General features: G+C 43.4%; 1 protein-coding gene across 1 annotated transcript in view; it reads left to right on the top strand.

The window, feature by feature from the left end:
- Nucleotides 1-13788, top strand: part of Ston2 (stonin 2) — a 160105-nt gene that overhangs the window by 62941 nt on the left and 83376 nt on the right. Inside the window, exon 4 of the mRNA XM_052738699.1 lies at nucleotides 3719-3916. Within this exon, the coding sequence (XP_052594659.1) occupies nucleotides 3719-3916 (198 nt within the window). The remainder of the gene's footprint in view (nucleotides 1-3718; nucleotides 3917-13788) is intronic.

The following is a 13788-nucleotide window of genomic DNA, read 5'->3' as shown; positions in this document are numbered from 1 at the left end:
CAGCTTACCTGTATTCTTGGCATGGTTACATAAAATATTTTCTAATATTTGGATTGCTGAATTGATCAGGTAATATTATTTTCAAATAATCTTGTATCAAATTTAGAAAACCAGGTACTAGTTATCTAAGCAACTAGTTTATATGAATACTAATCACATTATGATCAGTACTCTGGTCTGTATACCAATTTTTTGACATTTCCAAAATTTGCTTCATGTTGCAGTTTTTGGCAAATGCTCTTGAAGGTTCTAGGTGTAGGTAAAAAGAATACGCACTATTTTTTCCTTTGCTGGTAAAGGCATTTCTCCATGTCCTAGTTAGCTTTAACCATCAACCTGACATAGCCTAGAGTCACCTGAGAAAGGAGTCTCAACTGAGGAATTGCCTAGATCAGATTGGCCTGTGGGCATATCTGTGGGAGATTCTCTTAATTGTTAATTGATGTAGGAGGGCTCAATCCATTGCGGGCTGTATTGTTTGCTAGGCAGGTGGTCCTGGGCTGTATACAAAAGCTAGCTAAGCATAAACCCAAGAGCCATGCAGCCAGCAGCATCCCTCCACGGTTTCTGCTTCAAGTTCCTGCTTGAGTTCCCTCCTGACCCCCTTCAGTGATGGACTGGAAACTGAAATAAACCCTTTTCTCCCTTAATTGCTTTTGTTTTAGAGTGTTTTCTCACAGCAATAGGGAGGAAAGAACACGCTGGGTGAAATCCTATCCTGATGCGGAGCCTGTATCAGCATGCTGACACGTTCACTGGCATCTCGTCCTGTTGAGAAGGTGGTAGACCACCTTTGAAAGTGATACGTAGTTATTTGATAGCTTTTATGATTTCCCTTTGTCTTTCGTCTTACACGATTGTGGGGTCTACTTTTAGTTACTCTGCTTGACATTCCTGGGGATTTCTAATCTGAAAAAAAAAAAATCTTTCACAAATTCTGGGAAATTCTCAGCCAGCAGTTCTTCAGATATTGCTCTCCTCTTATTCTCTCACATCCTTAGGAACCCAGATATATGGATGAGAACTTGTTGGGGAAGATTATTTTAAGATGTGTTACTTTGTTTATGTTGCATTTGTTTAACTCTGCGAAGCTGTGATCTTTGCCTGTGTAAAACACCTGATTGGTCTAATAAAGAACTGAATGGCCAATAGGAAGGCAGGAGAAAGGATAGGCGGGGCTTCCAGGCAGAGAGAATAAATAGGAGGAGAAATCTGGGAGGAAGGAGCCAGGGAAGGAGGAGGACTCCAGGGGCCAGCCACCAAGTAAGAAACAAAGGTGTACAGGAATAGAAAAGGAAAAGCCCAGAGGCAGAAGATAGATGGGATAATTTAAAGTTAAGAAAATCTGGCTAGCAACAAACAAAGCTAACGCTGGACATTTATAATTAAGAATAAGCTTTCGTGTGTGACTTATTTGGGAGCTGGGTAATTCTTTTCTTTCTTGGTAGCTCTATGCTGTGTATTAAATAATGTTCATATACTTTACCTAAGAGCTATTTTCCATAGTAGTTCAAGCACCTGATCCTAACCTAGGGCATGGCGGTGCTATAACAAACCTTGACAAACTCATCTTTGCTTTCTAGTTCTCTTAATTTTGTTTTCTCTTTGTGTAGGGCCTTTAGAGGTGATGGTCTGGTTTTGACAGTCTATGTTTAATACAGACTGTTAGGGAATGACTTGTGGTGCTTCTTCTGACATAACCAACAAGTAACGAGGTCCTGACTTGTGGACAGACAAATGTCCTTCTTCCCTAGCAATCTTGAATTCTAGCTGAAGATAGGGATATAGCAGGTCACATAGCAATGATGCTGTAAATTAAATAAATAAGTAGAAGGGAGCCTTGCATTTATGGAGAGAATAGCTTGTGGGTGATTTACCAAGGGATAATAGTTTAAAAGAAAAGGAGCTGTGAGCCCTCAGTACAAAGATCCAAGTGTTTCATACATGCCCAAGAATAAAGAATATAGATTCTCTTCTGTTTCATTTTTATGAATACTGCCACAGGTATTGCCGCCTATTCCTTCTGAAATCTCAATTTCCCCTTTCTGTCTCTTACCTCAACTACAGCTATTATTACATTAGTTATTAATTAGTTATTATTAATTACAGTCAGTTATCCCAAGCACCAAACCTGATCTTGCAGGTTTCCTAATCTCCGTGCTGGTTTGCCCTGTGTGAGGAACCACTACCTACCTCCTAATATCAATGGATCAAAGGCAAAAACACTTGTGAAGGTGCCCGACTTGTGAATGGATACTCAGTAAATGGTGTTTGCATTTGTTCCTCATTCTCTGCTCATGATCTTTCTAGTGTCTTGATGGTGACATTGCAATGATGCAATCATTATACAGCACTGTGGACAGCACGTGTGGTGGGCAGTTAACTAGGAACAAATGAAGAGAACTAAGAAGTTTTAGTTAAAAAGAAAAAAGAAGCACACACACACACACACACACACACACACACACACACACACACACACACAGCATTTTGGAATAGCTGGGTGATGCTCTGAGCCAAGGAGATAAAGCCAAGCCCGGTGCATTTCCTTTGGAAGATATTTTCTTTGTGTTCTATGCAAGCCAGCAGCCCCAGTAAGTCTCCACTGTGTATGTAACAGTGTGCAGAACTTCCAGTTATTGTCAGACTTGAACCAAGCAGGATTTTTTTTTTAATTGAGGGTCCAGAGACCAAAGTTTCAATCTGTTTTGTGTGTGTGTGTGTGTGTGTGTGTGTGTGTGTGTGTGTGTGTGTGTGTGTATGTATGTTCAGGTGCGTGTGTATGCAGTATGTATACACATATGTGTTCATGTGTATATGTATACATGTGTATGTCTCTATGTGAGTAAGCTACAGGTTAACAGAGCCATCTCTTGTTTTTGTGAAACTGCAGTTTCTCTCTCACTGGGGCCCAGCACTCTAATCAGAGGAGGCTAGGTGGCTGGCAAGCCCTAGAGATCCCCTGTCTCTGCCTCCATATGTGGGATTACAAGCACCTGCCACCCTACCTGTTTCATTATGTGGGTGCTTAGGATCAAACTCGGGTTCTGGTGCTTAAACAGCGAACACTTTACCATCTTAGTTACTGTTCCATTGGTGTGAAGAGACACCATGACAAAGGCAAGTCTTAAAAAAGAAGACATTTCATTGGGGGCTTGCTTACGGTTTCAGAGAGTGAGTCCATGATCATCATGTCGGGAAAGAGATAGACATGGCACTGGAGCAGTAGATGAGAGCTCACATCTCATCTGCAAGTTGCAGGGGGTGGAGCCGGGGAGAGATTGAGAGATTAAGACTGATTGATTCTAGGCCTGGCCTGGCCTTTATAAACCTCAAAGCTCACCTCCAGTGACACACCTCCTTCAACAAGGTCACACCCACTCCAACAAGGCCATGCATACCAATCCTTCCTAAATAGTTCCTTCCACTAATTTGGGGCCAAGCATTCAAACCTATGAACCTACGGGGGGCCATTCACATTCAAACCACCATATGAACTAACCCATCTCTCCAGCCCCTTGATACGCTTTTGCTAGTGACTCCCTGTGAGACCTCAGTCAACCCATTTTCTCTCTCCTCATCCCAGGTATTTCCTTGCTCTCTATGATGGCTGCCATTGCCTAGGATCTGAGTGACATCAAAGTAAGACAGATGTGATAGACATAAGAAAAAGATAGCTATTTACATTGTGCCCTCTTGGATTTTCATCTGTCCTCAGCCCTCACATTGACCATGCCTTGCTGGACATGCCCTTCCTTTGACTCTTTGAGAAGATGCCCTTTGACCTCGGAGAGCAGTTGGACCACCCATTCCGAGGACACCAGCAGTCCCAGTGTTGCTCCTTCGTACACGGACCTGCAGCTCATCCATGCGGAGGAGCAGGCCAGCGGCAGGGCGTCCAGGACCGACTCCACTGGTAAGCCGGAGTTCCGAGCTAGAGCGCTCTGCGGCTCATGTGTGGTGTACTCAGATCCTCCTCAAGCTCCTCATTCCCCGCCAGCCAGAATGAATATATATGTGGCTGCCCAGTTTGAAAGCTGGCACCCTCAGTGGTTTGCAATGGCATGGGGAGAATGAATAAACAAGACTGGCTGGTTACTCGGCCAATGATTCACATTGGGACACCATCTGACGGTGTACCTTAAAGTGTTCTCTCTGACTGTTTAGTACAAGGACTGTTCCCCTGTCCATGTATTCTCTCTTCCAATTGCTGCTGAGCTCTGTGTGATATTCACGAGGGTGAATCTTTCATCCTACCGCCCACACGTCCTTCCTCCTCAGCAAGAGGGAGGTGAATTTCAACAGAGAGAAATTAATTAGGTGAAACAGAATGAGAATCTGGGTTCAGCCACACTGCCCAGACTGCTAATGATTTTGCAGCCAAAGGCCCGTAGTACCGTGCCTTCACTGGGCCGTGCGCTGGTCTTTAATGTGCCACAGTCTCATCTGTAAAACTTTGCAGTTGGCGTAGGATGGAAGTCTGGCCTTCATCACAGGTGGAAGTGGGGTCCGCCAACAAGCACTGTATCCTGGGCTCTTTGGGATGGTAATGGAAAGATGTAAGGTCTTCTTGTTTGTGCTGTTTTGCCAAAGGATTGTTTTCCTCTGAAAGGGACAAGAATTACTGCTAGTTGCTCTATGGGTGGAACTATTCTCATAGGTACCCCACAGTGTCAACGGTGTTTTGTTTTCCTTCTCAAAAATACTGTGAAGTTTGTCTCTAGCTCATTTTTAAGGTTCAGATAACATTTTCTCTCCTGCGGTATGCTGGTAGATTCTACCAGCATTAGGAGTGATCCTGCACGGAAAGTCAAAGGTTCAGGCGGATTTGCTTTGGAATTTGATAAAATTGCCTGCCAGCATAGTTCACCAAAGAATCCATCTTTACCAACCATTGTTCTTTAAGGCATTTTGTTTTCACAAACATCCCTTCAATATGCGTTAGTCTCTGTGGCTGATGTGGCTGTTAAATGCCCCGCAACTCAATTTCCACCGTGGGACCACCTCGTGGGTAGGAGGCACCTGCAGCAGCTGGGGCTGTTGAGGAAAGAGGCTGAGCATCCCCATCACCTCTCATTGCCTTCCGCTTCCTCACCAAGCCTTCACAGGAAGGAAGCACACACTCTTAGTACTGTTCATGGATACTCAGATTCCACTGTCATCCATTCAAATCCTGGTTCCACCGTATACCAGCCACATGCCCTTCAGCAATCTTTACACTATATACATTTATAGACGTACATAGACGTGTGCACATGAATGTGTCCCTATTTTGACCAAATACCTGACAAGGAACAACTTAGGGGGAGAAGTTCTTATGACTCAGTTTGAGGGGACACAATCCGTCCCAGTAGGCCAGGCACAGTAGCAGGTGGCTTCATGGTTTCCAGAGCATGTGGCAGGGACTCCTCACCTGCTCATGTCTTGGTAGAACAGAAAGCAGACAGACAGGGAGCAGAGCCTGGTAAATTTCAAGATCTGCCCCTAGTGACCCAACTCCTCCAGCGACCATCTACAACCTCCCCAAACACCACGACCTGCCAAGAACCAAGGGGATAACCACATGGGACTATGGGGAACATTAATGAAAACTAAACCACTGAGTGGGGGAAGGGGGAAGGAGAGCGAGTGTGTGTGTGTGTGTGTGTGTGTGTGTGTGTGTGTCACTAGGGATCAAAGGGCCACATGCATGCCCCTGCACTACACCAGGCACCTCTCCATCCCAAGACCCTTACTCTCTTTATGACTCAATTTCATCATCTGACAAATAGAAATAATAGCAGTGTGTACCTTACCAGGTGAGACAATTTATATAGAACAACTTCCATGATGCTTGACTTGGAAGAACTGATATAAGGGATAAAATTTCCCTGCCAAATAATTCTCATGACTCTGGAGAGGTACAAATTGGGCCCTTTACTGAAGAAAATGTGAAGGTTGAACCCATTTGCTAGGCAAATGCTCTATCATTGAGCCACATCTGACTCCAAGGTTTATGATTACACACACACACACACACACACACACACACACACACACACACACACACACATATATATATATATATATATATATATATATATATATATATATATATATATATATATATATATAAAACTTTTTTTTGAGATGGTTTCTCTGTGTAGCCCTGCCTGTCCTGGAACTCACTCTGTAGACCAGGCTATCCTTGAACTCACAGATCCTGACTCTGCCTCCTGACTGCTGGGATTAACAGCATGCACCGCCACACCCAGCAACTATAAGTTTGAACATCTTCCTTTTCTCAGTAATATTGTTCATAGTTCATCGTCGAGAAAACCTCCTTCTCCCAGCACTCGGGAGGCAAAGGCAGATGGATCTCTGTGAGTTCAAGGCAAGGCCAGCCTGGTCTACAAAGCAGATGCCCAGTCAGAACTGTTACACAGAGAAGCCCTATCTGGAAAAACCACAAGAAAGAGAGAGAGGGAGAGAGAAAAGAAAACCTCCTTCCCAGTTCATCAGGGTCCTGGAAGGAAGCAGATGATACACCAGGAGGGGCTTATTTATTTGGAGAGGACTGATTGAGGAAGCAAAGGCTGGAATCATAGGCCAGCTCACTGCGGTTCTCCCTGGCTGAGCATGTGTGATGACGGCAGCCAGGACAGGCGCCCTGTGTGTTGTTACCTTTAGGTAAAGAGGGACTGTGGCACTCAGGCACAGCCAGAAGATAGTAGACTGCAGGGAGCTGAGTCACAGCCTCCTCTCTGTCATCCATGCAGGAGTTCTGCAGGGATTTGGCGGCCTCACAGGACCGCCAAATTTGCAGTATAATTGTGGAGGGAAGGGTTCTGTGATCAGCCTACACTTTCTTCTCTGTTTCCCACCAAGGGGACAATTAGAGGAGGAAAACAAACAGTCCCCTGAGTTGGCAGATTCCAGGGATGGGGTGCTGGAGAGCAGAGATGATGTTTTCTCTCGAGATCCTCATCCCAGGGCAAATGACAGGAAAATTGGGAAGAGCCACAACCTCCAAAGCATTCCCTTCTCTGTCATCCATCTCCCCAAGGTCTCCTTTGCCTAGACAAAAAAGGCACACCTGTCACCTTCACCAGACAGAGAACGCCACAGCGTTTACACACGTGAACAGCCAGAGGATCAAGGGAAGGCGAGCAAGCCCCTTCCTTTGAATTCTGCTCTAAGCAGGGAAGAAAAAACACGGAATTATGTTTGTAGTAGTTACACGCTACTTTAAGTCGTAGGCTTAGGCTCTGGTGTTTGCTTGTGCAAAGGAAACATGTAGATTTTAGTGTGAGATTAGAACGCACAACTCTAGGACTGGAATGTCTGTTAAATGGAGGCAAGAGTTATCACCATACTCGATGCCTGGATGTCGTTCGTATCTAAGAGTCCAGCATTTCCCAACCTGTGTCCCATGTAGCAATATAGAAACATAAAGCAGGATGCTGGGAGCCCTTGGGTTAGGTCATGCTGTGGTACCTCTGCTGCAGATCCATGATGTGTAAAGTTCTGAAACATATGTATGTACTGTGTATATATACATACGTGAACATATGTGTGTTTACACACACACACACACACACACACACACACACACACACACACACACACACACACGTATTCAGTTTTCTGTTGAGTTATCCTGCCTGTCTGGTCAGATGTCAATATATGATGTCAAAACACATCAGTTAGCAAGTTTTACCTGGAATTACATATCTGCACTAGAGAGCTGGGAAAAAACAGAACTTGGAAAGAGATATTTCATGACCTCCTCAGATGAGTTAACTTTATAAAGTCAGCTGCTCTACTTTGTCATGTGCTGCTAAACCTCTTGACCTTTTAAAAAAGAGCTGCTGTTGTTTTAAGTTCTAGACCCAGTAGATATAAAAGTGCACTTTGCTATGTTTCCTTTGTATGTAAACTATGCATACTTTTGTATCTAGAGTCATGTATTTTAAAACAAATGTAGACCAGATGATAGCAGTTCATTTGCATTTAACTGACTGCAGTGGAATTCTGCCAGAGAAGGAGGCTATCCCCAGAGAGGATTTTTTTTTTTTCTTTCTCAGAAACAAATGTTTGTTGATAAAGAGTTATGGGCTGAAGTCTTGAAAGTGTTCTTCTTATTTGCTGCATCTCCCTGTTCCCCCCTTTCTCTTCTTCTTCTTCTTGTCATATGTGTATATATATGTGTGTGTGTTATGTATGCAGGTGTATGTGTGTGCATGCTGTGTTATGTATGCAGGTGTATGTGTGTGCATGCATGCTCATGCACAAGTGTGTAGGGCTGAGAAGTTGACGTAGGTGTCTTCCTCAGTTGCTGTCTATTTATTGAGGCAGTCTCTCACTGGCTATGGAGTTTGCGAATTCCAGCTAGTCTAGCTAAGCAGTATGTCCAGGGGATCCTTTGCTCTGACTGGCACTACAGATAGCCACCACACTTGGTTGACACAATGTCTCTGGGCACTGAAACTGCTTCTCATGCTTGCCTGGCAAGTGTTTTTCCTGCTGTACTGTCCCCCCAGCCTATGGGAGGCCCTACGTTTGGGTGACAACTTGTCAGTGTGTCGGGAAGATTCTCTTGTCATTATTTGCTGAGGCTAGTGTGAGAGTCTTACCCACCCTTCGGTGCATGTCTCTTTACAAGGTAGAACTTGCTTCTCTGTCTTGTCCGTAAACTACCGCAGTTGGTAGAGCATAAACTAGAACCAGGACCAGAGTCCCAGGTCACAGTGATTGCCATATGCATGACGGGACTGCAGTAATTTTTGTTATTGCAAGGCACATGTATATATCCTCTAAATTCTTTCATCTAATACACATAGCAGTATATAATACATGTATGTGAAAAACAAAACCACTGTTTTTTTTAATTCTCCCTCTATACATTTCAGAGACAATTATAATCGTTAAAAAAAATTAATGACATTTATTTATTTGTTTGTTTGTTCGTTTGGTGTGTGTGTGTGTGTGTGTGTGTGTGTGTGTGTGTGTGTGTGTGTGTGTGTGTGAATTCAGGCCAACTCAGGTTTGGCAGCCAGCACTTTTACCTGCTGAATCAGTTCTCCTGCCTGATGATTATAATCTTGTGAATGATGGTTTCCTTTCTCCAAATTCAAGAGTACAAGAATCTTTTTTTAGGCAAATTACATATGTTTTCTCTTTCATGAAAAACACAAATTTAACCTGACATTTGTTTCTGGAGTGTCTGCATCTTCTTTCGTTGCACATTTTGTGGTTGTTTTTTTGTTTGTTTGTTTTTGGTATTTTGGTGTTTTAAGACACAGTTTCTCACTGTAGCCTTGGCTGTCCTGGAACTCACTCTGTAGACAAGGGTGGCCTCGAACTCACATAGATCCACCTGCCTCTGCCTCCCCAAGGGCTGGAATTAAAGGTGTGTACCACCACTGCCTGGCACATTTTGTGTTTTAAATTTTCATGGGTCTTAAGAAAATACCCCTCCCTCCAGTAAATACCTCCAATGGCTGCTGTTTTTGAAACTCTCTCCAGAGAAGCTTGAGAGTTTCTCAGAGCACAGATATTAACAGAGTCTTGACATTTACCAGTCATGGAGAACAAAGAAGATTATTAGATGATACTTTCCCACAAAGAACTGGTAGTCTGAAAACAGATCTTCGTTCTCATCATTAAAGAGAGTTTCACATATAATTTCAGAATATTTCTCTTTATAGAACATCTGTTACATGCCAGGCAGGAATGTGCTGCACACTTTATACACATATTATCCAATCTTCACAGTCTTAAAAGCCCACGTTACCATCCCATGTTATAAATGCAGAAATAATACCTAAAGGGGTTTGGTCATAGTCCCAGAACTAAAAAGAGAAGCAGTGTGATTCAACCCATCTCTCTCCACTGCTCGCCAGCCCGGTGCCTGGCATGCTGTGAAAGGCCAGTGCTAGAGACACAGTGAGCTGTGGGAAGGAGCAATTACAGAGCCTTCCACGGGGTTGCCACTGCTTTGTCTGCATCTCCCAGGGGCCGCATGTAAACCTCTCTTATGCAGTTAATTCAGTGGAGGAGAGAGAGTTAGGAGTCCCCCACCAGACAGAGGCCATCTTGGAAGAAAGAGCTTTCCCTACTTCTCCAGCACTACATCTGGCATGTTGACACTCCATAGTAGAGTTTTGTGGAATAAAGTAATTATTTTAATACAGGGCTAAAAGGCCCTCATTTGCAAGCTTATTTTCCAATTACATAGGTTTAAGTGTCTTTGCTCATTGAAACAGAATTCCAGGACTAGGGAGAAGTAAAAGGATGAATAGTTGGGACTACTGTGGTAATACAAGTCTCTTTTTGATGTCTTCAAGTATTGAGCTGTTATCTGTGTGTGGTGGTGGGGTCGAAAAGAAACTGCCAACATGGCTGCTCCATGGTACGGTTAAGAGGAAGGCTTTTATTGTAGGTAAGAGAGAGAAAATATCCAGAGCAGAGAGAGAGAGAGTAGACTGAACATGGCCAGCAGACAGAACATGGCCAGGGCTCTTTGTGAAAGAGAGAACAGCAGAGGACAGAGAACAGAAGACACAGAAGAGCAAGAGCAGAGACAGAGCAAGCACAGGGAGACTGTCGAGGGTCATAAGGAGGGTGAGTGGCTGGGAGGAAGGAAGGGCCAGGAGACGCTGTGGGGGCTTTAAATGTATAACAAGTTCTTGTGACAAGGACTGAAGGAGCCTGGAGACTAGCATGGACCTCGATATGCTGATAGGTGCCACAGGTATATATATATGTTCACTGGAGACCCATATGTCCGTCCCTTCTGCCAGAGGTAAGGGAAATAACTCCTTTTGGGAACAGTCTTCACAAGTTCCTGAGGAATGCTGGCTTCTATCAAACCACCAGGTTAAGCTCATTTCTGGATAGTTGGACTGGCTTTTGGAGTTTGGGGAATTGGAGTTTCCTTTGGACCTGACCTTAACTAGTTTGCTTGTGCTATTCATTTAATTTTACCATAGTCTTTTAATTAAAAAGAAAAATTAGAGAGTGTGTGGGTGCAGGGAAGGGGTGTGCTCTGAGTTTGGATGTCTCCGAATCTGACTGTCCTACCCAGTCTTTGACCAAAGCAGCCACATTTCACCCTACTCCCATTTATTCACCTCAGAGTGTGAAGAAGCTGAGCGGGAGAAAGCTTATTGTCATGATATTACATTTGGTTCTCAGGATTTAGGAGCCATCTGTCTGGGGCAAAAATCTAAGAAGAGCAAAGCTATGATATGGTATTTCAAATATTATCAAAATGGCACCTGGAATATCTGAATAAAGTACCTGTGGTTCCCCAATCGAGATTTTTTTTTTTTTTTTTTTTTTTTACAATTCCCTTCTAAAATTGCTTAGGTGCTGATCCTGGAGTGTGTGTTCGGGGTGACTGCAATGCTTTTCAGTGATTACCTTCTGTGGTGCTTGCTCTTAGTGTAAACGAAGACACCAGTGTCCACAGTCATATATTAGTTAAAAAACAAAATTAAGATTGCCGTCTAGGCTTATCAACGCTACGTGGCTCTTCCTGTCCCAAGACTGGTCTTCCGGAATCCCAGCCATACAAGGCACCATTTTAAGCTGCTGTGTTTCCTCAGTCCTAAGGTGGTCATCAGAAGTAGATACTTGAAATCGCTTCACATTCAGACGGTTCATGAACTTGGGTGACTATAACAAGCATTGTCCCTCATCTCTAGGGAGGTTGTAAAAGGAGCATTTTCCTTGATAGTAGATGTAGTCAGCAAACCAAAGTACTATTAACAGTGCGTCTTGCATAGTCATTACCTGTTTTAGTCTTTTCTCATCGCTGTGACAATATCTCTGACAAAGGCAGCTTAGGGAAGAAAGGATTTCCTTTGGCTCACAGTCTGAAGGTGCAATCCATCACGATGAGGAAGTCACGGGGGCAGGAGTGTGAGGCATTTGTCACGCTGCACATGCAGTCAGGATGTAGGATGAAGTGTTAAATGGTCTTATTAATAAAAACCCCGATGAGCACTTAAGATGTGGCTGGGGGAATAACTTAATTTTTCACTTTAATTAATGGAAATTTAAAGAGCTACATGCCAGTATTATACTCCTGCCTCCAGCCTAAGAAACTAAAGGAAAGCTAACTTCAAGTCAGTGTTTTTCTGTGTAGCCCTGGTTATCCTGGAACTCCCTCTGTGTGGTGTACCCTAATAAAATTTGCCTGAGGATCTGAGAACAGAGCCAGCCACTAGATTAGACATAGAGGCCAAGTAGTGTTGGCATATACCTTTAATCCTATCACTCAGGAGGCAGAGATCTGTCTGGATCTCTGTGAGTTCAAGGCCACACTTGGCTACAGGAGAGAAACAGAGCCAGGCAGTGGTGGCACACACCTTTAATCCCAGCACTTGAGATCTCATGCCTTTGCTTGGGAAGCACACATGCCTTTAATCCCAGAAAGTGATGGCTGATCAGAGAAAGGTATATAAAGCATGAGGAAACAGAAACTTGCTCTCTTGAAGCTGAGGATTTCGTGGAGGTAAGAAAGTGGCTGGCTTGTTCTATTTCTCTGATCTTTCGGCTTTCAGATATGTTTACCCCAATATCTGGCTCTGGGATTTTTGTTTTTGTTTTTGTTTTTTGTTTTTTTGATTAATAACACCTTTTAAGATTCGGTTATACTTCTGTAGACCAGGGTGACCTTGAACTCACAGAGATTCTGCCTGCCTCCACCTCCCAAGTGCTGGGATTAAAGGCATGAGCCACCACTGCCCAGCAATTCTGAATTATTTTATTGGGAGTTTTAAATGTAGATACTTTTCGAATAAGTGACCAGATATCCTGAGAAGGGTAGTGTCTGACATGTTAAGTAGCTTTCCAGATAAGCAACATAACAAAATTGGTCTAAATAAAATTATAATTTGCTCACCAAAGCTCTCATTCAAACCATTCAACACCAGAAAATTCAGGCATCAGAAAGAATTGTATGCTATGCTATTTTTAAATAATAAAATGTTAAATTTAATAAAATAGCCATAGATATAAATTTCTGAAGCCATAGTAACTGGTACATAATCCTTTATCAGGTTTTTTATTGTTATTTAATTACCACCAAAGCCTTTCTAAATAAATGTCTTTTTATTTGGACATGGGATCATAGTGATCGGTAGTATTTTGTTTTGTTTTGGTACTGGGATTGAATCCAGGAGCTCACATATGCTAAACACATGCTGTATTACACCCTGAGCCCATTTAGTTCCTTAAAAAAAAAAAAAAAAGTTGTTTGAAACAGCATCTTTCTGTAGAGCCCAGGCTGACCTCAACCTCAAGGTAGTTCTCCCAGAGGCTGGGATTAGAGGTACATGCTCTCATTCCTGGCTCCCATTTAGCTTCTTTGAGTATCATAGCCCTTTAAAGTAAAAGCAGACTTAAAAGTTCAGCCAGGTATAATGGTGCATGCCTTTACTCCCAGCATCCCGGAGGCAGAGGCAGGAGGATCACCCTGAGTTAAAAGCCAGTCTGGTCCACATAGCCAGCCAAGAACTTACAAGTGATAGTCTAGTAGAATTCCTGCATTTTACACACAAAAACGCCAGTGCCTAGGATATATCATGAGCAGGACCCAACTTTCTACCTCACCCATTTGGTGAATGTGTTACAACCCGAGAGACTGGTCGGGGAGCACTGGTAGGCTGCTGTCTTGCTTAGGGTTTTCTGTTGCTGTGGAAAGACACCAGGACCACAGCAGCTCTAATAACGAAAACATTTAATTGTGGTGGCTCACTTACCGTTTCAGAGGTTCAGTCCACTATCATCACGGCAGGG

Source organism: Peromyscus californicus, unplaced genomic scaffold (assembly GCF_007827085.1).
Source record: "Peromyscus californicus insignis strain IS unplaced genomic scaffold, ASM782708v3 Scaffold_15__1_contigs__length_86483966, whole genome shotgun sequence".
Classification (NCBI taxonomy): Eukaryota; Metazoa; Chordata; class Mammalia; order Rodentia; family Cricetidae; genus Peromyscus; species Peromyscus californicus.
This window is presented reverse-complemented; position numbering and strand designations above follow the sequence as displayed.